Source organism: Schistocerca gregaria, chromosome 4 (assembly GCF_023897955.1).
Source record: "Schistocerca gregaria isolate iqSchGreg1 chromosome 4, iqSchGreg1.2, whole genome shotgun sequence".
Taxonomy (NCBI): domain Eukaryota; kingdom Metazoa; phylum Arthropoda; class Insecta; order Orthoptera; family Acrididae; genus Schistocerca; species Schistocerca gregaria.
In genome coordinates this window covers 303,930,124-303,956,876 of record NC_064923.1, presented here as the reverse complement: position 1 = coordinate 303,956,876, position 26,753 = coordinate 303,930,124, and the positions used below count along the sequence as shown (strand labels likewise).

General features: G+C 39.8%; 1 protein-coding gene across 1 annotated transcript in view; it reads right to left on the bottom strand.

Annotated features, from left to right (window-relative positions):
• The window catches only part of LOC126266703 (uncharacterized), a 348,549-nt gene that overhangs the window by 211,597 nt on the left and 110,199 nt on the right, over positions 1-26,753 (bottom strand). Inside the window, exons 12-13 of the mRNA XM_049971146.1 lie at positions 25,597-25,749; positions 7,127-7,330 (exon numbers count right to left, since the gene is read on the bottom strand). Of these exons, the coding sequence (XP_049827103.1) occupies positions 7,127-7,330; positions 25,597-25,749 (357 nt within the window). The remainder of the gene's footprint in view (positions 1-7,126; positions 7,331-25,596; positions 25,750-26,753) is intronic.

Below are 26,753 nucleotides of genomic sequence, written 5' to 3'. Positions count from 1 at the left end.
AAAGAGTGTGTCAGTCCTTATACTGGAGAACAGAGGGGTGTACTGTCATGAATGGATGCCACATTGAACCGTGTGTTTATCACAAGAAGTATGTATTTCTGGACTAAGATTATTGGATGTTTCTCAGAATATGTGCATTTCCAAACCCATGTTTACTGGACTTATTTTTCTTGTTTCCTGATGAGTACTACCAACTATCAAAGCATTTGACTTTTTTTTTTTTTGGACATCCTACATATTAACATAACTGACAACATAACATAGGAATTAGCTTAATTTTTCCAAAAACTCCCTGCCAGAATGAAATGAGTTATCCACGAGAAAATTCTTCAACTTAAACTTGAATATGTGAGGATTACTGCTACGATATTGTTAATTCCTGTCGATGCAACACAATACTGCAAGCTACTCTGCACAGGGGCAAGGAGGTGTGATCCATATGTTCTCAGAAAAAAACCTCATTTTGTTAACAACAAATACATTAACGAAAATACAGATGCCAATGTCCGAATTCCCAGACTCCTGAATAGAGGATGAAAAGAGGTTTATGAACTTACACCACATACTGCTTGAACTGCCTGTTTCTTTGGCAAAAATACCCTTTATGAATGGAAAGATTTATCCCAGATTATAATGCCATACATCAGAACCAAATGAAAATAAGCAGAGTAGACTAATTTTCATGTTGACTATAATTCACTGCAGATATTGTACTATTGGTAAATACAGCAGCATTCCATAACAGCTTACCATCTATAAAAACACACAGAAATTTGACCTGCTCAGACCCACTGTGTAATCAAATTATCAGTTTTAGTTGATTTGTACATCAGAAACTATGTAAACTGAGTCCTACTGAAATTTGGCATCAATTTATTTTCTACAAGTCATGAACTGATTTCCTAAACTGAAGCATTTGATACATTACCTGTGTTGCACTCAACATTCTTCACTACCAAGCGAGTGTCATTAGCAAACAGAAATATTTTAGAATCAACTGTAATTTTAGAAGGCATATCATTTACATATATAAGAAACAGTAGTGGTTAAAGCACCAACCCCTCAGGCACCCCTCACTTAACTGTGCCCCAATTAGATGCCACCTCATAGCTGTTCTCATTACTGCTGTCTGTTCTTAAAGTATGAGAGGAACCAATTATGCGCTACTCCTCTTATTCTATAATGGACCAACTTCTGCAGTAATTTTCTGTATGACCCACATAAATGCCTTAGTTAAATAAAAGAAATTGCATAATGTTCACAACTTTTTGTTTAATCTCCCCAGTGCCTCGCCAAGGAAAAAAAGTAGTGTTTTCAGGTTTTACGCCTCTTGTGAACCAAACTATACATTTGAGAACAAATTATGTGAAATGAAATCGACAGTTACCCTTATACAGGGCGATTCACGAAGATAAGCAAATATTTTAATACATTATTCCAGGAGTGCAACTAAAGAAGAAAGTTCATATAAACATAGGTCCGCAAATGAAACATCTTGGCAGATTAAAACTGTGTGCTGGACCAAGACTCGAATTTGGGACCTTTGCCTCTCGAGGACAAGTGCTCTACCATCTGAGCCATCCAAGCACGACTTGTGACCCATCTTCTCAGCTTCAATTTTGCGTATACCTCGTCTTCCATCTCCCAAACTTCACAGAAGCTCTTCTGCTAACCTGGCAGAAATAGCACTCCTGGAAGAAAAGGATACTGTGGAGACATGGCTTAGCCACAACCTAGGGTATGTTTCCAGAATAAGATTTCCACTCTGCAGCAGAGTGTACACTCATCTACATCTACATTTATACTCCGCAAGCCACCCAACGGTGTTTGGCAGAGGGCACTTTACGTGCCACTGTCATTACCTCTCTTTCCTGTTCCACTCGCGTATGGCTCGTGGGAAGAACGACTGCCGGAAAGCCTCCGTGCGCGCTTCAATCTTTCTAATTTTACATTCGTGATCTCCTCGAGAGGTATAAGTAGGGGGGAAGCAATATATTCGATACCTCATCAAGAAACGCACCCTCTCGAAACCTGGACAGTAAGCTACATCGTGATGCACAGCGCCTCTCTTGCAGAGTCTACCACTTGACTTTGCTAAACATCTCCGTAACGCTATCACGCTCACCAAATAACCCTGTGACGAAACTTGACGCTCTTCTTTGGATCTTCTCTATCTCCCCCGTCAACCTGATCTGTTACGGATCCCACACTGATGAGCAATACTCAAGTATAGGCTGAACGAGTGTTTTGTAAGCCACCTCCTTTGTTGATGGACTACATTTTCTAAGGACTCTCCCAATGAATCTCAACCTGGCACCCGCCTTACCAACAATTAATTTTATATGATCATTCCACTTCAAATCATTCCGTACACATACTCCCAGATATTTTACAGAAGTAACTGCTACCAGTGTTTGTTCCGCTATCATATAATCACACAGTAAAAGAGCCTTCTTTCTATGTATTTGCAATACATTACATTCATCTATGTTAAGGGTCAATTGCCACTCCCTGCACGAAGTGCCTATCCGCTGCAGATCTTTCTGTATTTCGCTGCAATTTTTTAATGTTGCAACTTCTCTGTATACTACAGCATCATCCGCGAAGAGCCGCATAGAACTTCTGACACTATCTACTAGGTCATTTATATGTATTGTGAAAAGCAATGGTCCCATAACACTCCCCTGTGGTATGCCAGAGGTTACTTTAACGTCTGTAGATGCCTCTCCATTGATAAGAACATGCTGTGTTCTGTTTGCTAAAAACTCTTCAATCCAGCCACACAGCTGGTCTGATATTCCGTAGGCCCTTACTTTGTTTATCAGGCGACAGTGCGGAACTGTATCGAATGCCTTCCGGAAGTCAAGGAAAATGGCATCTACCTAGGAGGCTGTATCTAATATTTTCTGGGTCACATGAATAAATAAAGCGAGTTGGGTCACACACGATCGCTGTTTCCGGAATCAACGTTGATTCCTACAGAGTAGATTCTGGGTTTCCAGAAATGACATGATACGCGAACAAAAAACCAGTTCTAAAATTCTACAACAGATCGTTGTCCGAGATATAGGCCTATAGTTTTGTGCATCTGCTCAACAACCCTTCTTGAAAACTGGGACTACCTGCACTCTTTTCCAATCATTTGGAACCTTCTGTTCCTCTAGAGACTTGCGGCACACAGCTGTTAGAAGGGAGGCAAGTTCTTTCGCGTACTCTGTGTAGAATTGAATTGGTATCCCGTCAGGTCCAGTGGACTTTCCTCTGTTGAGTGATTTCAGTTACTTTTCTGTTCCTTTGACACTTATTTCGATGTCAGCCATTTTTTCATTTGTGCGAGGATTTAGCGAAGGAACTGCAGTGCGGTCTTCCTCTGTGAAACAGCTTTGGAAAAAAGGTGTTTAGTATTTCAGCCTCATGCGTGTCATCCTCTGTTTCAAATTCCTGGCAGATTAAAACCGTGTGCCGGACCAAGACTCGAACGTAGAACCTTTGCCTTTCGCGGGCAAGTGTTCTACCATCTCAGCTACCCAAGCAAGATTCGCAACCCATCCTTCGTGCTTTACTTTAACCTAATACAGTTTTGCGATGGCTTCATATTAGTGAAGTTGATAAATTTCAGGCAAAATCTTTTATTAGCCATAGCTCCATAACTAAACATTTGAGAGCCTATGTTTATATGAACTTTTTTCTTTAGTTTTACTTGTACAACAACATATTAAAATATTTGCATGTCTTCGTGAATCACCCTGTACATACAGCCTATCTTTGTGAATCACCCTGTACATACAGCCTTTTCAATATATTTTGCAAACAGCAATGGCACAGAAATAGATCTAATTTTGCCTATATTATCCCTTACTCCTTTTTTATATGGTGCTTTTACTGCTAAATACTTTAATCATTTAGGAAAGTTGAGATTCCTAAAGGAAAAATATAAATGTGGCTAAGTATTGAACTAACGTATTGAACTAACATATTCAGCACAGTGCTTTAGTATCCTGCTGCATATTGCATCATATCCACGACAGTTCTTAGTCTTCAGTGCTGTAATTATTGGCTCAATCTTCCTCTTGGCATTATCACAGAGGTGTACTTCAGATCCAAGTCTGGGAAAGCCATTTTCTGAGAGATATCTATGATCCACAGCAAAAACTAAGGGGGGGGGGGGGGGGAAGAGGGTGGGGGGGGGGGAGAGAGAGAGAGAGATATTCACCTGCTACATTCAAAAAACAATTGCTAATCACTCACTTTATCTCTAATACTTCTTATATTGTGATGAAATGTGCCAATTCCTTTGTTCGAGAGTGTCCCCTTAAGCGGGGATACCTATCAGCTGGCTTCAACCTATAAAAGGTGCTGCTCTAATACCAATTAGTACAGTAATTTTTTCATGAGTGATGGCCAGTAGTGTACATCTAATAGCAGTGTGAAGATGAGGCCAATCAGAACATTGAAGCAGCTGCACAATGTGCACATTTGTGCCACCAGTTTGAGTAGCTACCTTTTCTACGTCACCACCTATGTGACACACACTGTCCCTATAAACACTACTACTAGCTTCACTCACAATCACTACCTGATCTTTTTTACACCGTGCATGAACCACAAGCTCTGATGTAAGTGTAACGGAAGGTCTTCCAGCAAAATATTTAAAAATTGTATTAAAAATTCAGTCAGTATTCCATGGAAAATGAAATGTCTATTAAGCTATCTCCAATTATGCCAACCCATACATTAATGCTGAACTACTGTTGATGCCTCAGTTCCAAAACTGCAAAAGGAGTCTCATCTGCACATACCCGAGTGTTGGGAAAATTCTGCACCCCGTCCCTGGTAAACTTTGCTGCTGCCTCAATGACTAGTATGGTAGACAGAAAGTGTTGACTGTAAGCGCACACCCCCAGTACCCAGGTAAAAAAAGCTTTTCTAGATTGAAAATCTGTTTCATTAAGAACTTGCACTATCTGAAGATGGTATTGATAAAGGAGCTGCCCTTAAAACATTTTCGGAACTGTCAGATGACTTGCACACTGTTTCTTCTAATTCTCAGATAATGCTGCCATTATTGTTCTTAATATGATATAGTACTCAATGCTCTAAATCAGGTGCTGTAACACTATTTGGTCATCCACAATGAAATGATCTTTTCTCGAAAGAGGCTGTCTCCATAATATGTTCCTGTCTTCTTTAAAAAGTGTTATTGTTTGATACATTTATTTTAGGAAATCTTTCAGCATACAAATGTCTGGCTTCGGAAGCATTGCAATTTGCAAGTCCATATATCAGGCACATCTTAGCCAAAAATGTACAGCACACTCTGGTCAATTAGAATATGGCTGAGCAGACATCACGCCTGTGCCTGGAAGTCAGACACAATGTGTTGACCTCCAGATGAGGTCATTAACACACACTTGTTTGGTAGTACCCCTCTTGGAAATAGCTGATTTGATTCTTGGTGGGAAAAGAACATTCAGTACATACTAAATACTAGTCGAACAAGAACTGTAGAGTAAGCTTTCAATACTGACTAAATTCTCAATTTTAAAAGGATTTGTTTATTTACTAGTACCATGACAACTGACATAAACATAATATGGGTTTGACTTAACACTTCGCGAAACAACCAACATTTCAAAAGAAAAAGAAAAAGGAAGGGGGAAAAAAAAACACCATTTGTGTATCTGAACTTTTTTTTTCTTTTTAAGTCATCTATCCATTCTGAAGAAGTTTCCCCACATATTACTTAACACCCTGTAGATAAACAGCAGTGGTACATATAGGCTGCTTGACAGTGAGGCTATCGGCATTTTATATCAATTGTAGTGGTCCCAGCCCCGACACAATCCCCCCCCCCCCCCCCCCCTTTGCTCTCTCTCTCTCTCTCTCTCTCTCTCCTGGTCGCAACCCAGCACCAACTTATGGTCATTCTCATTATTGTGAGAATAACCAATTGCAAACTGCTACTCTTATTCCATGAATGTCCTGTGTCTGCAGCGATACTTTGTGATGCACACAATCAACTACCACAGTCAAATCAAATAACACATCTATTAATCGTTCAGGATATGGAACATTCCTAAAGAAAAGATTATGAATGTGGCGAAGTACCCTGTTACACACGTGACAATTCTTAGTCTTCATTGATTTTACTATGTACACAATATCCCTCTTTGTCAGTATCATGGAAGTGTTTATCAGATAGTCTACAAAAGGCATTTTCTTAGAGTTATATGATTCCCTATATAAACTTAAGTTTTTACTTAATTCATCTGCCTATTTCTTAAACACTGTTCATGGAGAGCCTATCCACTGCTAGATATGTGTGGGTTTGGTAGCAGATAAAATATCCTACTTTTATTACCTTTAAGAGGAGTGTAATTTTACTGAGGTATCAGTGTCACAAATTTTATTGCCCAATGCTTACCCTATACTTTTCATTATGAAAATTAGTGCCCTGCTGTGTTTTTCCACCATGAGTCAATATCACCTGCAGTTGACGAGTGAGTGCTCCAAGAAATACTTTGAAGTTTCACTGATGTAGATTGATATAATGTACTTTGTTGACATCAGATTTTGTGTTGTTCCACTGATCGTTTCTACAGCATTCCAAAACAAGAGAAACTACACACATAAGAAATATTACTAAGAGCAAGCTACATGATACAGTTACACATATGAAATATTATACACTGGTTTGAGGAAAATAATGGCAAACTGTCTTAAATGGGGCTCTGTCACAAAAAGACTATGGGGTGTCCCGCACTGCCAACTATGCACTGTATTAAGCACAGAAATCCAATCAATTCACATAATATGAATGACCTGCTCTGCTGTTTGCAATACAACATGTAATAATGTGAGACAATGATCATGCCAACAGTAAAATTTATCAAGTGCCCATACAAGGAAAGCAGCTTCAGAAACTTTTGTAGGAACATGCCAGTCAACACTGGCCTGAGGATATTTGGATTTGCTGATGAGTGTAGCACAGTTATACTTTTTGGCATTCTACACAAGACCACTTGATTAAAGAAATAATATATTTATCATCACCCTCTAAAATAAACACCACACACACACACACACACACACACACACACACACACACACACACACACACACTAACCTTCACTGGACTTGACACATCTGAAAATGTAAGCCAATCAATGACCTCTGGGTCAACACCATGCAATGTACCATATTTTCGTATGGATTCAATAAATGCATTGAATTCTCTTCTGTTTTTTTCAAAGTCATCAATCTTATCCTGTTTTGGGGCAGACTGTTGCTGATGATCTGATGTAACACGAACCTGCTGCTCTCGTTCATCCTGAAAAATAATATTTTTAGTCTTAGGTTTCAGTATGAATTTAATAACCAAGAAGAGCAACAGGTTTCCACCATAAATTCTTTCTTATTACTAAAATACCTTCATACTCATCATTTGAAGCATCTTCACTTTTGTCAGTTGTGGTTTTCTTCTTTCTCATCCCTTCTTTTTTTTGTAATTATTATTCTAACTGTTTTTCATCATCAATTGAAATGTTTTCTAATAATCAAATAATGACAAATCAAGGATGGAATGTAACAATACTATGAAAAAGATAGTTGCGGCTAACACATAGCAGAGATGCTGAGTCACAGATAGGCACAATGAAACGACTGTCACAAAGTGAGCTTCCACTAACAGCACTTTACCACCCCCCACCCCTGCCCTGCTATCCCTCACCCTCCCACCCCAGCTGCCTCCTTACCTCCACCACCCAGTTCTCCCTTCCATCATGTGTTGCTGCTCGCAGTCTGCTTTCAGCTGCCAGAGACTGTAGTCATATATGTGTGTGTGTGTGTGTGTGTGTGTGTTTTCGACAAAGGCTTTCTTGACTCAATTTGCGACAGTCTTTTTTTGTGTGGTCTGAACTCAGCATCTCTACTATATGGTGAGTAGCAATTAAACTTTTCATAATATTGTTTTTTAATAATTGTCATATCTAGCATTTTCAATTACTTTAATGTTCAATTTTGAAACACATTTTTATCATCGTAGTTGTTTTCGATTTCTGAGAGCTGTTTCTAGACTAAGAAATATCACTAATAACCACAACAACAATGTAGCAAAATTTTGAAGATTTGTAGTAAGTTCCTATGGGACCAAACTTCTGAGGTTACCAGTCCCTAGGCTTACACACTACTTCATCTAACTTAAACTAACTTATGCTAAGGACACACACACACACACACACACACACACACACACACACACACACACACACACACACGCCCAAGGGAGGACTCGAACCTCCAACAGGAGGAACTGCGTGAACTGTGACAAGCCACCTCAGACCGCGCGGCTACCCCGTGCAGCTGTAGCAAAATTAATCAACAGTATATTCAAATTACAATCAATGTCTGTGTAATTATAACCACAATCTGAAATGCATGAAACATGGGCCTTAAATACTGGATTCATCAATACTTTACTAATAATTTGAGAAAGGCAACACACAGTTACCTGTTGTACATGAGAGAACTGGTACTCCCTCTGCATTTGCACTGATCATGTTTTTAAGATGTCTTGCAACATACACACAGACATAGCTCTTTCTGATTAAAGTTTCAGGAATGTGTTGAAAAAAATCCTATTTTATGCTTTAATATTTTCATGGTGTATAACTTTGCTATTAGTATCTCAGCTGAAATCACCCATATTGCCTCAAATGCTTAAGAATCACTATAGTCTACATTGAAGTATGTCACACAACAAAAGGTCATATGTGACCAATTGGCACATTTGTATATGGACTGTCATGTCAGAAGAAATATTGTTATACAGTGCACTGAGCAGTGGCCTGCAGTAAATTGAGACAGTAGAAATTGACACAGTTGTAGCAGGATTCCAACTATGCAAATGCTCAGGGCAAAGCTGTACAGTCTGTTACTGACCTGCAAATAGCACACACACACACACACACACACCTATATACATGTATATATAAACAGAAGAATATTCATTGCCAACTGAGTGGTCACTATACCAGTATAATAATCACCATGACCAATGATTGCTTACATCAATTAAGCATGTTGGACATTCTGTGAAATTTCAACTCACACTTCAGAATGACTATTAAGCCGAACTCATGAGTGTGTAAAATAAATGAATAGTAGACTAATTTGCAGTCTAATTGTGAAAGTTTATTTCAAACAGGTTGGCTCTATAGCAGGAATGCCATGAGTCCATGATTGTACCCATGAACTCATGTACTGGCTTCCCTTTCTGAGTGATGGTGGTAGTGGTTAGTGTTTAACGTCCCGTCGACAACGAGGTCATTAGAGACGGAGCAGAAGCTCGTGTTAGGGAAGGAAATCGGCCGTGCCCTTTCAAAGGAATCATCCCGGCAGTTGCCTGAAACGATTTAGGGAAATCACGGAAAACCTAAATCAGGATGGAATGCGAGTCCAGTGTGCTAACCACTGCGCCACCTCGCTCGGTCTTTCTGAGTGATTCTCGTCCTAAGACACTCAAGTGGCAAGTGGGCAGCAGTGGAAATTTGTCACGTTGATGAGTACAGAGATGGCAAATTTGGAGATGATGTCACAGGACTCGCTGCAGAGCTTAAAACAAGTATATGGAGCACATTTCTGTTCTCTCTCTCTCTCTGAAGTCTCATAATATAGCAATTCATGTCATTTCACATCATTTGCATAGTTCCATTATGGTGCTGTAAGTACAACAGACACAATAATAGTAGTTCAAGACACTAATTTTTTCTTATGGAATAACAAACACCTCACTCTTAGATCCCCATTAGTATCTAAAGAAATTGTTTCATTATTGACTGCTAATGCCCAAAGTCATCTTTCAAACATTTCGCCTAACAGACAGAAAGGAAAGATTATCCCCCCTCCCTTCCAAAATTACCCTTCCTCCAACCAAGCATCTCACAGAAAGTTTCAAATGTTATGAAAGAAAAGCATAACTAAATATGGTACTCGGCAGCAAAGAATACAAAAATATACAGCAGAAAAAAAAAATTAAATCAATAAATTTGACTTATAGGAAGCCTGAAATAACCTCCTTCCTTCAGGTGACTATCAATACACCCAAAGAACTAATAAACAGCTACTACTACTTCAGGTTACCTTCTATTCAGGGGCTGTTGCACACAGCAACTGTTATATTGATTTGTAAATAATAGATTTCAGTAATCAGTCATCCTTGGGAATTTTTATTGTCAGTTCTAGATTTCAGATAGAAACTAGCCATTCTCAATGTACTATCATTTTTGATCAATGTATTGCATGAAACTAGCCATTCTCAATGCACTATCATTTTTGATCAATGGATTGATAAAAAATAATAGTGCATTGAGAATGGCTAGTTTCTAGCTGAACTATAGATCTGCCAATAAAAATTCCAAAGGACGACTGATAGCTGAAATCTATTGTTTACAAGCTATTACTACTATTACTACTACTACTACTACTACTACTACTACTACTACTACTTAGGTTTACTTTGTGCTATGTCATCAGTTTTCCATGTCATTGTTTCATATTTGTAGCAATGCTACTGGTACAATATTTTTCATAAAAGATCGGTTATCCAAACATCTTCATCCCGAACTGTTTCAGATATGTAATACTCAACTGTACTTAAAAGATCCAGTAACTATTAGAAGTGTGATGGGAATTCAGACATTAAGTCCCCCCATCCAAAAAAATGTTTAATCAAGGGTGTCATCAAGTTTCTGGCATTGCCATGCTTGTTCTGCTGCAGATGTGATTTTTATTCCTTACATACTCATACAGTTTCTCCATCAATTCTATATGGAACAATATTGGTCTGGCAGTCAATTTAATCATGTGAATATTTCTAGCTATTGCAAGCTTTACTGTATTTTGAACTGTTATGGGTTAAGAACAATTCTTTGGTAAATTCTGCCTTAAGAAACCCTACATTAGAGAAAACAACTGTTTAATAGCAACACTGGCCAATTCTGAATACCAGCAGCAAACATATTTTAAGTGATGCGATATATCTAACAAATTTAAAACTTAAACATTGGAGGGACCAAGTGGGAATATCAACAATATTATCCAGGTAGGAATATCAACAATATTTTGTAAAGGATGGATTGCTACTCACAGAAAAGATGGCATGCTAAGCTGCAGAAACTCACAATGAAAATATTTCACCCATTAAGATTATGGCCGAAGCCTTCATCAGAAATAAGCACACACATTCACACAAGACAGCACAGCAATCACACCTCACACACACAACTGATATCTCCAGCCAAAATGCAACAGTCATGTTGAACAAAAACAGCAATCCGGAGTGGGGTGGGGTAAGGGAAAGGTTAGCAGGGTACAGGGAGGGGTGGGATGGGGGATGGAGAAGGGTGCTTTCTGGCAGAACAAGGAGAAACTACATTGTGGCAAGACAAGGCTGACAGGTGCAGTAATCAGGAGGCTGTGGGGAGGGAGGGGGGGGGGGGGATGGCAATGGTGAGTGGGAAACGAGAGAGGGGCAGAGGATGGGAAAAAGACTTGTGGGTGCACTGGCAGAGAGTGGTGCACAATGAGGGTGAGGGGTTGTGAACTAGGGGGGTGATGTACGACAAAGGAGGTGGAGACTGTTGGGTGGAGGGTGTGGCAACAGTAAGTTAATATAGGTTGAGGCCGGAATCAATTCGGGAATGGAGAACATGTTGTAAGGATAACTCCCATGCGTGCAGTTCACATAGCTGGAGGTGAAGGGGAGGATACATATGGCCCAAGTTGTGAAGCAGTCATTCAAATTAGCATGTGCTGCTCTGCTGCATGTTGTACCACAGGGCAGTATATTTTTTCTTGGCCACACTTTGTTGAAGGATAGTACATCCCGTGAACAGCTGGTTGGTAGTCTTATCAATATTAAAAGTTGTGCAATGATGGCAGCACAGCTGGTATATAACTTGGCTGCTTTCACAGGTGGCCCGGCTTCTGATGGGCTAGGGTAAACCTGTGACAGGACTGGTTTAGGAATTGCTGGGGGTGGGAGGGTGGATTTGGCAGGTCTTGCACCTGGGTCTTCACAGACGTATGATCACTAGGGCAAGGTTTTGGGACTGGGAATGGCATAAGGATGGACAAGGGGTAGGGTGGGCAACCGACCACCCCTCACGGAGGGATGGGAAGGATCTTGGGTAGGATGTCCCTCTTCTTATGCCATGATGATAGATAACCAAAGCCCTGACAAGGGAAGTGGGTCAGATGTTCCAACCTGGGGTGATATTGGGTGATTAGGAAGGTGCTCCTCTGTAGCTGTTTCTTGGGGGGTGGTGGGAGGATCAAGGGGGTGTGTGGATATGGAATTGGAATCTGTTTGCGGATTAGTCTGGGGTAGTGCCTGTCTGTGAAGGTCTCAGAGACCTTCAGCATACTCAAAAAGGGAGTTTTTGTCACTCAAGATACACCATCCCCAGGGAGCAAGAATGTTTGGGAGCAATTTGTTGATGTGGAAGTGTTGACAGCTCTTCAATGTACATACTTTTGGTGGCTGTTTATTTAAAATGGGCAGAGGTGTGGATGGAACCATCAGAGAGCAGGCAGTCAGCATCCATGAAGGCGGAACAATGGGATGAGGCGAGCCACTTGAAGAAGATGGGAGAGAAGATGTTGAGGTTGTGAAGGAATGAGGAGAAGGTGCTTTGGTTCACGAATCCATATCAAGAAGATATCATCAATGAACCAGAACCACACCAGAGGTTTCGAGTTTTGGGAGGATAACGTTTCCTCCAGATGGACCATAAACAGGTTGGCATAGGGGGCTGCCACGTGGGTACCCATTGGTGTACCTCAGATTTCTTCGCATACCTTCTCTGCAAAGGATAAGTAGTTGCAAGTCAGGATAAAGTTAGTAAGGTGTATGAAGAATGTGGTAGTGGATTTGGAGTCTGAAGGACGTTGGGAGAGGTAGTGCTCAATGGCTGTAAGACCATGGGCATAAGGGATGTTAATCTATGAGGAAGTGTTGTCATCAGTGATACAAAGGAATCCAGTTGAAAGGTTGAGATTGGTGGATAGTCAGTGAAGGAAGTGGTTGGTCTCTTTGACGTGGAAGGCTAGATTTCGGGCAACTGTTTGGAGGGATTGGTCAATGATGGCTGTAATTTTTTCATTGGGGGCACAATAACCAGCAACCCTGGGGCATCCAGGACAGTTGAGTTTGTGGATTTTGTGGTGCATGTAGAAGGTGGGCATGCAGGGTGTCATGAGGGTGTGAAGGGAAATGGTTTCAGGGGAAAGGTTCTACAGGGTGTCTGAAAAGATTTTCCCTGATTACGTAAATTGATAACTCAGGCTAGAAGTTAGATACAAATATGAAACTTGTGTCAAATTGTTTACAACTATCAAAGTTTTTTTCTGTTTTAGGTTCACAGTACATAAGTAGTGGATGAGGTGCAGTGCCCAAGAAGCCATGTTAACCAATCAGGAGAAGGCACAGTGTGTCCTGTGGTACCATGAGACACGATCACCAACCACAGAGCAGAGACACTTCCAGACAACATTTGGAAGGAATCCACCTGATGTCAAGAGCATTAAAGCCTGGTATGAGAAGTTCAAGAACACAGGATCGGTTGCTGACCTTCCGAGGTCTGGTCGACCAAGAACCTCAGCAGACAGGGTGGAAGCTGTAAGGCAGTCTTTTCTGCGAAGTCCGAAGAAATTGGTGCACAGGGCCTCAAGTGAATTACAGATGCCAGAAAGCTCTCTCCATGAAATTTTACACAAACGTTTATTGCTTCGTGCATACAAAGTAAAAATCGTTCAGGCCTTGTTGCCCAATCACAGTACATGTTGATATGACTTTGCGGTTGAAATTCTATCACATATTGAGGACAATGATGGTTATCTCAGATGAATTGCCTTTCCCGACAAAGCAACCATTTTTGTCAGCGGAGTAGTGATGTGTGAAAGAAACTTTCATACTTTGTGAACAATTAGACACCAGTTTCATATTTGTATCTTACTTCTAGCCTGAGTTATCAATTTATGTAATCAGGGAAAGACTTTTCGGACACCCTGTATATCTACATAATCAGCAAACAACTGTGAAGTGCATGGTGAAGGGTAGGTCCTCTTGTAACAGTTATTAGTTTTTTCCCCATTCCTTTCGTGTATGGAGTGCAGGAAGAATAATAGTCTAAATGCCTCTGAACCAGCTGTAATTAAAGTGATCTTGTTCTCACGATCTCTACAAGAATGATATGTAGGCTGTTTAGTATATTCCTATAGCCAGTTCTCAGAAATTTGTAAATAGGCTGTCTCAGGATAGTTTACATGTATCTTGAAGAGTCTGCCAGTTCAGTTTCTTCAGCATCTCTGTGACACACTCCCATGAGTCAAGAAAGCTGTGACCATTTGTGCTGGCTTCCTTTGTGTTCAACAGACCCTGCTAGTCCTATTTGCTAAGGGGGCCATCACACTTGAGTAATATTCTAGAATGGGTTGGATGATTACTAGAGATTGGATTATATGCACCATAAAAACCTTAAAATATGCTTGCAAATGCCTTAAAAATGCATGAAAAGTGCAAAATATGCAAGATAAAATAATAAAAAAACATGGTAGTTATTGCATATCTCAAAGTCAAACAAGTGCATATCAGTTACAAGGAAGAGCACCAGCCAAGTGAAAAATTGGTACATTTAGAACACTGATATCATTTTCTGAGTACTTTCTGATAGAGATTAGGAAGGGAGCCTTTCTGGGATTATTCTCTAAAAATTTGCAAAATGGGGACACAGACCATGTTTCAATAATTGTTCCTTCTTTGCTATTGTTGTTGTTAACAAGCAGATGTTATGCGAGTGATTCACAGCGAAACAATCAATATGTACAGGTCCAACTTCAAGATATATCGGATGCAGAGGGGCATGCTCAAAAACTCTCGACATTTTATTTAAAAAACAACATACAATCATGAATTTTTTTTCCACAGCATTAACTTTTAATCAATGTTATTGGACCAAAGCATCACTTAGAATTTATTTTACATTTTTTTACTATTATAAGCAAATGACCAAGTACTGTTCCAAATGTTTGGTAGTAAGATTGTGTCTTCGATCATTCAAAACATTTTTATAAACAGAAAAGGACTGTTGTGTATCAACTGTGGTAACTGGGCAGTATTTGAATTTGGATGCTATGTTGGCACTTGCTGTTTCTGGTAAAAGTTCACGCACCCTATTAATAAAACTATCAATTTAGCACAAGGGTTCAAAAGCTTGGGTTATTGTTTACAATGTTTTCAAACTTTATTTAAGTTTTCTTGGGAATGAGGAGTTCACTAAAATAATTTTATTCATTAACTGAATAGATTCATTCAACATCAAACCTTGAGTTTCAAGCTTTTTAATACTTGCAGGCATATGGGCAAAATGAGTGCTAATCACAGCAATGTCTTTTTTTAATACTGGAATCATTAAAAGTTTCCTTGCACTGGCAAGCCTCTGCACTATTGAAGTTATTTACTACCCCTCTAATGGCCTTGAAATGTTCATTGTAAAACAACACAGCTTCGACCCATGTACCCCTACGAGTTACCACTGATTCGGGAGGTAAAGCACATTTGGTGGTTTTTCTTTGTAGCTCTTGATGTGAGCAGGAGCCTTTAGAAACATCTTCCTTGTGGGTGAAATCAGTTTATTTACATTCACAAATATGGAACGTACTTCTTCAGCAAGGCTATGTACTCCATGAACAAAGCACGTCACATGAATCAAATTGGGAAAAAATACTCAGAGGGCTTTTCCTGCTCTGATCATATAGGGAGCAGGATCTGAAATAAACACAAACACTCTTTCATCTACAGAAGATACTGGGAATATTTTTCTAATTCCCTCATTCACAGATCTGGTAATCGTAGAATGATTTACTTTTTCAAGTTCTTTGTAGGCCACAAAATAGGAAGAAGAAGGCTCTTCTTTTAAAGAACCAAAAATTAAATTTGCAGTGTAATGGCCCCAAGTGTCTGTAGTTTTGTCAACTGAAATCCAGATAACGCTGCCCTAGAGTTCATTGCGTATTTATTCCAGAACATTTACGTAAACTAAGCAACGTTGATTGATCTGGTATATTTTGATTTAAGCAATAATTGCGCAGGGAGCCTCTAGGGATAGGGTTTGTAAGTTTGTGAAGAGGAACATTGCTTGCAATGAATGCTTCACATAGATCCATGTTAAACTGACTTTTTAGGTAACTTTTGAGCAAATCTCTGCTACTGCAACTTGCCACAGAAGTTGGTGTCGTGGTCCTTTCTTCTGCATTCCTGTGGTATGAAGACTTGTCTTGATATGCTGGTCTATTTGAAACTTTTCTTTCTTTTTTTTTTCTCCTATCTTTTGCACGAAATGTTTTTCTCGCCAACTCGATAATATAAAACAATTCTGTCATACAAAAATGTTTCAGGATGGTCAGTTATCCACAAAATAACATTTCTTTTTTTTTTTTTTGGGGGAGGGGGGGGGGGGGGCGGCACATAACACATTACACAATACACGTAAACACATGCAACTGTTTACAAGTAAACAGAAAGCTAAACTGAAACAATGGCCATGGAAACTAAATGATTGCATATTTTAATTTAATTGATGCCAACATGTATGGTATGACAGCAGAGGGGATTAACAGGGCTGCTGGCACAGGAGCATTGACTCCGTGTGTCTGTTCCTGCTTCTCTTCTATAATGATTTTGCTAGGCAGTGGCCCCTCGCTTAGCAATTGCACACAGTTCTAGGACGCAGTCAATTTGAGACACATCAAAACTAGATCGAGCTAGAGACAGCCTGTCTAAATTTTTAAAATATTGTAAACATAGAGCAAAAATATGCATTACTAGTTTTTAGTTAAAATATCCAATAACCAGTGAAAAAGGAGACTAATATGCAAATACATTAGCAACATGCAAATGCATATAATCCGGTCTCTGATGTTTACATTTTCCCAGTATACCACCAACAAACTGAAATTTACCACCTGCTTCACCCACAAATAAGCCTATCGATCACTTCATTTCATTTCATATTCCTACAAAATATTGGATTCAGGTATTTGTATGAGCTGGCCACTTCCAACAGTGCCTCACTGATATTATACTCATAGTACGCAGTTGTTTTTTTTTTTTTTTTTTTTTTTTCCTCTGCACCATTTTGAAATCTTATCCAGATCTGACTGAATATTTATGCAGCTTATATCACACAGTACTTGATTACAGAATTACATATAACTGTATCAGCAGCAAAACGTATGAGGATGCTATTAATATTGTCTGCAAGGTCATTAATATACAACATGGACTGCAATGGTCTCACCACACTCCCCTGGGGCCCAAATGAAGTTACTACTACATCTGATGTTGACTCTCCATCCAAGATAACATGCTACCTAAAGATCCTCAATTCAGCCACAAATTTTGCTTGATGCACCATATGATGGTACTTTTGACAAATTAACTTAGATGTGGTATTTAGTCAAATGTTTTTGGAAATCAAGAAATACAGCGTCTACCTTACTGCCATGATTCAGAGGTTTCATTACGTCACGTGAGAAATGTGAGGCCTTGGTCTTGCATGATCGTTGTTTTTGGGACCCATGCTGAGTGCCATGGAAGAAGTCGTTCTGTCTGAGATACCCCATTATGTTTGAACTCAGAATATGTTCTAAGATATTGGGAAGTAGTTTTGTGAATTACTTCTACTAACCTCCTCGTACACAGGTGGAACCTACGCTTTCTTCAAACTACTGGGCACAGACCTAAGCTTTCTTCCAACTACTGGGCGTGGTTTCTTGTTCGAGAAATCTATGATAGTTTACAGTTAGAAGAGAGGCTAACTCCATTGCAAATTCCGTATGGAATCTGACAGACATTCCATTGGGTCCTGGAGCTTTGTTCAATTTTAATGATTTCTGGAATTTCTCAACACCACTGACACTAACACTTATTTCATCATCTTTCCAATGGCATGATGATTGAATTGTGGCAATTCCCTGGATCCTACTTTGTAAGGAACATCTGAAAACAAACAGAGTTAAGCTTTTTAGTTTTTGTTTTACTATCCTCAGTTTCAGTTCCTGTTTTATTCATGAGTGGCTGAACAACTTTGTCGTCATTAACAGCCTTTACAAAGGACCAGCATTTCTTCGGGTTCTGCAAAAGATCATTTGACAATATTCTGCTATGGCTGTCATTGAAGGCTTCACACATTGCTCACTTGACAGCCAAACACTTTTCATCCAGTATCTCTATCTATAGTCATATGCTTTGTTTTACACCTGTTATGCAGTAGTCTCTGTTTCTTTGAAAGTTTCTTTACGATGACTGTATACCACAAATGGTTCATTCCATTACGAACTGTTCTACTGGGTACATATCTATCCACCTGCATGGTCAACTATTCTTTTAAACTTGAGCCATGACACTACTTACTAAAATATATACCTTTCCACTTGTTTTAGCTGTACTCAGTATTCTAGTTATCATTTTTGCTACAACTGTATCATTGTGACTGATACCAGTTTCAATGTGGATGTCCTCAAAGGTCCATTTGTTACCATTAGATCCAATGTATTTCCATCATGAGTGGGATTTCTAACCATTTGTTCTAGGTAGTTTTCAGAGAAGGCATTTAGTGAAGTTTCACAGGATGTCTCATCATGCCCACTACTAGTAAAACTGTAATTTTCCCAGTTGATTGCTGGATGACTAAAGTCTCGACTCATGATTACAGTATGATTGGGAAACGTACATACAAGAAAACTGAGGTTTTCTCTAAAGTTCTCTATTACATCGGGAGACATGTCTGGTGGGCGACAGAAGTACCTAATTATCATTTCATGCGCACTCCTGGTACTGAGGCTTGCCCATAAAATCTCACACACAGCTTCAATTTCTGTATCAGTGGCTCCGAGTCTCTTATCTACTGTGACAAATACACCACCTCCATTTTCCTTCAGCCTATTCTTTCAATACACACCTAAATTTTTCCCAAAAATCCTACTGATATTAATTTCAGTTTTCAAAGTTTTCTGAACCTTTCTGGATCACTTACAGCAGTAGTTATCTGGACTGGATAGAAAGTCTCCTAAGCTAAGACACCCTAGTGTGCACCCCACACACTGTCAGCTACTTGGGTAGTAGCCTCCAGTGCGTAGAGCACATCTGACCCATTTAGGGGGACCCAACAGTTCTCAAACCTATGGCGCAAGATCAGGATGTCGCAACCCAGCTTGTGGCACAACATTCAAAGTATCTGGTTCAGTCCTTCCATTTGACTAGAATTAGGGGGCCACGGGGACAATGCTGCAAATTGTGAGCTTCGCTGAAACTCTCTGTACAAAGATGGTTTTCTCATCTTTCTCTGCCAGTCACTGAAATGAATCAAATGTGACCTGGTAACCAAGACGACAAGCATCATTTGTTCAAAAATGCATCACAATTTGCAGTTGGTTCAACCTGTTCCCTCAATGGCTCCCGGAACAGACTCTTCAGCATGTTGATTGGTGTTCCAGGTACACACACAGAGTGCACCTGGTTCTCTTTCCTGCCCCTTGCTGCTATTTCCTAAAGAGGTACAATTTGTCGCTGTATGTTTCAAATACCAATGGTTAATGGACCCCACCCTTTAATGTTTGCCTTCCCTCGAAGCAGGACAAAACAAGTTTTGCCAAAACAGAAGAAATGAGTACCACTGACTCCGTTTCAGTTCAATGAAAGACAGCACCTTGAACTTGTTGGTTAGGGGGTCATTATAACACCCCGGGTCTCCCCCCCCTATCTACCTTGTACACAATACCTAGATTAACCACTGACATGCCCCTCGCAGTAATGTGGACGAATAATGACTGCTCCAGCACATCCTGTAGAGGAGATAGGATCCGCAGGAGAGAACAGTACTTGTGGTATCTTTGGTAACGGTACCATATGAACATGACTCTAGGAAGCTCTTCCAACACTCCAATTTGCAGCAGTTGTGAAATGTTTCTTAGTCATCAGGGCAATTTCCAGCTGTTTATGAACATCAACCAACACATCCTATGTTTGAGAACAGCATTCACAGTTGTGCTGCGTTATGGCCGATTCATTGAATTACAATGCAGTGAACAAATACTTTAAATTAAGCCTGCAGACTATCTTTTAACCTGCTGAGCTAAAAATTAACTAATTCCTTGTAAGAACTGAAAAAAATACGAAAAACAAGATTTCAGTTAAGACAACAGGAAAACCTGTGGCAAAAATTACTAGTTTCCTATAGCTTTTTGAGGTTAATTTTGTTGTTAACAAATTTTAAAACAGAGTTAATTTATAATGAGTGAAGAAAACATATACTCCTCTTGAAGGGAAAACAAGATGTACACAGTACATTAGTTACAATATCAGCTACAGTAACTAACGCACTTCTGGGAAGCCAAAGGCTTTAAGCAGGGACTGGAGGTTATGTTGGACTTCTGGGATGGGATCACTCTGGCAGAATTTATAGGTGGAGACAATGCCACACCCCCACTCACCCACAATCCTCCCAAAGAGCCAACTACAAAAGAGAAGAGAACCCCCCCTCCCCCCCCCCCCCCTCTTCCCAAATGTCAAATACCATTCAGGATTTGAACAACTGAATCACATTCTTCATCAGGGCTTTAATTATCTATCATAATGCCCTTTAAGGAGGGACATCTCACCCAAGGTTCTTCACAGTCTTCCAAAAGAAGTATTCCTTCTCCCACCTAACCTTCACAACATCGTAGTCTGTTTCTACGTCACTGCCTATCACAAGGATCATATCCCTGTGGACAACCCAGGTTCAAGACCTGCCCAATCCCCCCTGGCACTTCTTACTCCAGTCTTGTCACAGGCTTATCCTACCCCATCAGACGATGAGCCACCTGTGAGAGCAGCCTTGTCATAGACCAGCTCTGCTAACAATCACTGCACAACTTTTTATTTTGGTGTGACTACCTACTGGCTGTCCATGGGATGAACAGCCACTGTCAAACTATAGCCAAGAGCAAAGTGGATCACCCTGTGGCACAATATTCAGCTGAACACAACATACTTTATTTGAATCACTGCTTCATAAGCCGGGCCATGTGGACCCCCCCCCCCCCCCCCCCCCCATCAACCACCAGCTTTTATGCTTGCAACATACACTCCACTCCCGAAATTATCCTGGCCTCAAACTATAGTAACCTACTGTTTCTACATCCTCCACCCAACAGTTTCTGTCCCCTTTGTCTTACGGCCACCCCTACCATACAATTAAAATCCCAAATACTCAGTGTGTGCCACTCTCTGCCCACACACCCACCAGTCTTTCTTCCCTTCTCTCCCCCTTGCATTCTGGCTGAAAATAGTGGTCATTAGTGCATGAAGTGTGCTTGCTTGTGTGAATGTGTGTGTTTTCTTTTTTGACTGAGGCATTGGCTGAAACCTAAATGTGTAACAGTCTTTTCGTTGTGATTGTCTCCAATTCAACGTGTCATGTTTATGGTGAGTAACAATCTATCCTTTTCAAAATATTGTTAATTTCAAACTGATATAAGTCATTGGAAATTAAGTTACCTTGAAATGAAGCAATGAGGAAATGCAAGTAAGAGGGAGTGATGTAGGTAAGTAATGCACATCCATTACCATAGCTCTGATATCAAAATTCATCTACATCTACATGGATACTCTGAAAATCACATTTAAGTGCCTGGCAGAGGGTTCATCGAACCACCTTCACAATTCTCTATTATTCGAATCTCATATAGTGCGCAGGAAGAACGAACACCTATAGGTTTCCGTACGAGCTCCAATTTCCAGGTGATCATTCCTCGGTATACAGGCCAGTGTAAAAAAAATATTTTCGCATTTGGAGGAGAAAGTTGGTGATTGGAATTTTGCGAGATTTCATTGCAATGAAAACACCTTTCTTTTAATGATGTCCAGCCCAAATCCTGTATCATTTCTGTGACACTCTCTCCCATATTTCGCAATAATACAAAATGTGCTGCCTTTCTTTAGACTTTTTTGATGTGCTCCATCAGTCCTATCTTGTAAGTATCCCACACCGCGCAGCAGTATTCTAAAAGAGGACGGACAAGCGTAGTGTAGGCAGTCTCCTTAGTAGACCTGTTACATTTTCTAAGTGTCCTGCCAATAAAACGCAGTCTTTGGCTCGCCTTCCCAACAACATTTTCTGTGTGTTCCTTCCAATCTAAGTTGTTCGTAATTGTAATACCTAAGTAATTAGTTGAATTTATGGCTTTTAGATTAGATTGGTTTATCGTGTAACCAAAGTTTAACGAGTTCCTTTAAGCACTCATGTACATGACCTAACACTTTTCTTTATTTAGGGTCAACTGTCACTTTTCGCAGCATTCAGATACCTATTCTAAATCGTTTTGCAGTTTGTTTTGATCTTCTGCTGACTTTATTAGTCGATAAATGACAGCATCATCAGCAAACAACCGAAGGCGGCTGCTCAGATTGTCTCCAAATCGTTAATATAGATAAGGAACAGCAAAGGGCCTATAACACTGCCTTGGGGAACGCTAGAAATCACTTCTGTTTTACTTAATGACTTTCTGTCAGTTACTATGACCTGTGACCTCTCTGACAGGAAATCACAAATCCAGTCACATAATTGAGATGATATTCAAGCAGGCAATTTCACTATGAGAAGCTTGTGTGGTACAGTGTCAAAAGCCTTCCGGAAACCCAGAAATACGGAATCGATCTGAAATCTCTTATCAATAGCACTCAACACTTCATCTGAATAAAGAGCTAGTGGTGTTTCACAGGAACGATGTTTTCTAAACCCATGTTGACTGTGTGTCAATAAATTCGTTTCTTCGAGGTAATTCATATTGTTTGAGCACAATATATGTTCTAAAACCCTACTGCATATCAACGTTAATAATATGGGCCTGTAATTTAGTGGATTACTCCTACCACCTTTCTTGAACATTGGTGTAACCTGTGCAACTTTCCAGTCTTTGGGTATGGATCTTTCGTCAAGCGAATGGTTGTATATGATTGTTAAAGCATGGAGATAATGCATCAGCATACTCAGAAAGGAACCTAATTGGTATACAGTCTGGACCAGAAGACTTGCTTTTATTAAGTGATTTAAATTGCTTCACTACTCCAAGGATATTTACTTCTACGCTACTCATGTTGGCAGCTGATCTCGATTTGAATTCTGGAATATTTACTTCGTCTTATTTTGTGGAGGCGTTTCGAAAGGCTGTGTTTAGTAATTCTGCTTTGGCAGCAATGTCGTTGATAGTATCTCCATTGCTATTGAGCAGAGAAGGCATTGTTTCTTGCCGTTAACATACTTCACATACGACCAGAATCTCTTTGGATTTTCTGCCAGGTTTCGAGACAAAGTTTCATTGTGGAAACTGTTATAGACATCTCGCATTGAAGTTCGCACTAAATTTCGAGCTTCTGTAAAAGATCGCCAATCTTGGGGATTTTATGTCTGTTTAAATTTGGCAGGTTTGTTTCGCTGTTTCTGCAACAGTGTTCTAACCCATTTTGTGTACCAAGGAGGACCAGCTACGTCGTTTGTCAATTTATTTGGTATAAATCTCTCATTTGCTGCTGATATTATTTCTTTCAAATTAAGCCACATCTAGTCTACACTTATATTATTAATTTCGAATGAGTAAAGATTGTCTTTCAGGAAGGCGTCAAGCAAATTTTTATCTGCTTTTTTTGAATAGGTATATTTTTCACTTATTTTTCGAGGATTTGGGGATTACAATATTCATACTCGCTATGACAACACTGTGTTCACTAATCCCTGAATCGGTTTTGATGCTCGTTTTTAACTCAGGGTTATTTGTTGCTAAGAGGTCAAGTGTGTTTTCACAACCGTTTACTATTCACGTGGGATCATGAACTAACTGCTCAAAATAATTTTCAGAGAATGCGTTTGGCACAATTCCAGATGATATTTTATGCGTACCTCCGGAATTAAACACCTATTTTCGCCAACATATCCAGCGTAAATTAAAGTCACCACCAACTATTATCGTATGAGTTGGGTACATGTTTGAAATCAGGCTCAAGTTTTCTTTGAATCTTTCAGCAACTATATCATCTTAATTGGGAAGTCAGTAAAAGGATCAAATTATTATTTTATTCCTGTTGCCAACAATGACCTCTGCTGATACTGACTCACAGGAAGGATCTACTTCAATTTCGTGACGAGCTAAACTACTTCTGACAACAACAAACATGCCACCGCCAGCCGTGTTTAGCCTTTCCTTTTGGAACACAGTTAGGTTCATCACAAAAATTTTGACTGAGCTTATATCCGGCTTTAGCCAGCTTTCAGTGCCTATAATGATTTAAGCATCAGTGCTTTCTATTAGAGCTTGGAGCTCTGGTACTTTCCCAACACAGCTACGACAATTTACAACTGTTATACCAATGGTACCTGTATCTACGTTTTTCCTGTGTTCAGCCTGTACCCTTTGTGACTGAATCCCTTCTTGTGATTTCCCGAGACCCTCTAACATAAAAAGCCAGCCGGTCCACGCCACACAGCGCCTGCTACCCATGTAGCCACATCCTGCATGTAGTGGACATCTGACCTATACAGCGGAACCCGAAACCCAACCACCCTTTGGCGCAAGTCGAGGAATCTGCAGCCTACACAGTCGCAGAACCGTCTGAGCCTCTGGTTCAGACTCTTCACTCTGCTCTGAACCAGTGGTCCGCAATCGGTCCCGTCGACTATGCTGCAATTGGTCAGCTTTGCTTTCATCTTGCAAGCAAGACTGGCAGCCTTTACCACTTCTGTTAGCCACTTGAAACCAGAGAGAATCTCTTCTGATTCAAAGTGACACACATCATTGGTACCGACGCGAGCCACCATCCGCAGTTGGCTGCAGGCTTGGTTGGTCACCGGTGAGGACCAATCCGAGAACTCTGACGTGCTGGACGTCCACTGGATCCCCATGGCCGGCCCAAAACAGTGGTACCCATCCACTGCAACCTCAAGCTGTGTAACCGAAGCTATTACAGCCTGAAGCTGAGAGTGAAGTGTCACCAGCTCGGCTTGCATCCGCACACAACAATTGCAGTCCCTGTCCATATTAAAGGCCGTGGAAAACAAACTATGCAGATAAACGGATTATCGGCACATGCTGTGCAGCTCTACTGTAGACCCTGACGAAAACGCACGAACTGTGTCTAGTAATACGCAGATATTCAAAAACCTATCTACCGAAGCACTCAGGTGAAACTAAATAGTTTGCCCTTGACTAGGAACTTTTAATATGTCACAAAATCGATTTACTTTCCGACACAAACAAAAACGTGTCAACTGTGGCTATTAGACATTAAATTTACATGCAGAAACAAAAGAAACTGAACTATTAAAGCACACAGATGGCAAATGGCATTAGGAAAGGATGTCCTGCAGAAGAGGCACTTTGCTAACAATCACAAGTATCAATTGTGGAAGTCAAGTTTCACTATTGTGTGTTCATTATTCATTATTGTGTATTCATTATAGTCAAAAAATTATCTTAATGTTAATTAAACTGCCCAAAATATACCTTTTGTCGTGTAGTTACAGGACAGTTCTGATGCTGTATTAAAGAAAGAGCATGTAGCCCCTCTATTTGAGCTAGTCGTAGCCTAGATTCTTCAAGTGACTCTAGTAGATTTATTTCTGCTTGGAATTGCAAATGCAAAGCTTCTGGTGGCATCTGGAACAATGTGTTGGACTGAGATTAGTATTACGAATAAATGCTTGTATAAAGAACATGTAGCAGATCTTACAATGGAACATATTGACTGGGGGGGGAATGGATCTGGAACCTTGTCTTTCTCATGTAAGTTTAATGAATACAGATGAATGTTGTCTTCATAAATTTTAAAAACTGCGATGTATGATCTGCATTTTTTTTTTTTTAATTAATTAATAAATTGCTCTATGCAGGGGTTCTCCCAATGTTGGTTTCCCTCAATGTCAAATACTGTTTCAGAGATGGACAGTCAGCAACATTTTCTGTTATTCATAATAGTCCAGAAACTGCAAAAACAGTATGTTGATGCAATAGCATAGAAACACTGTTTAACAAAAGTTACCATATACAGAAAGGCCACATGAAATTTAATGAAGCTAGCAATTTTGCCCCTGGACATTAATCCATTTATCCATATAAAAAAGTGCAGGTTAGCTACATTTATGTAGTTTTAGCAGTGAAACACTTCTGTAAAAGAGCCACGTTCTTTGTGTGTACAAACTGAATTTATTTGGTATGTGCTAAAGTGCACTAGGTCAAAAACTTGTAAAATTGAAGTATGTTTGGGCCGCTAAGATGTTTCTCTTAGTTAGTGAAACACTTTAATGTTATAGTATTACAATTTTAATTCCACTGTGATCAAAAGTATGGAATACTGAGTGTTCATACATGTATGTGTCCATGTGTAGTGCTTTCTTTCCTATGCTATATAAGAATAATACATTTGTTTTCCCATATAGACATGGAGAATTGCTTAATTTCATTATATATTTGTAGGTTTTCATGATCATTAACTCAATGAAGACTTAAACTCTTCCACAATAATATCTTAGACAGGACTGACACATATAGCTGAAATTGTATACATCTGAAGTGACAATTTTGAAGAAATCAATGCAATTATATTCCTGCACACTGCACCTCCTGACTTCTCAATGACGTCTTTAGAGGATGTGGCAGACAGA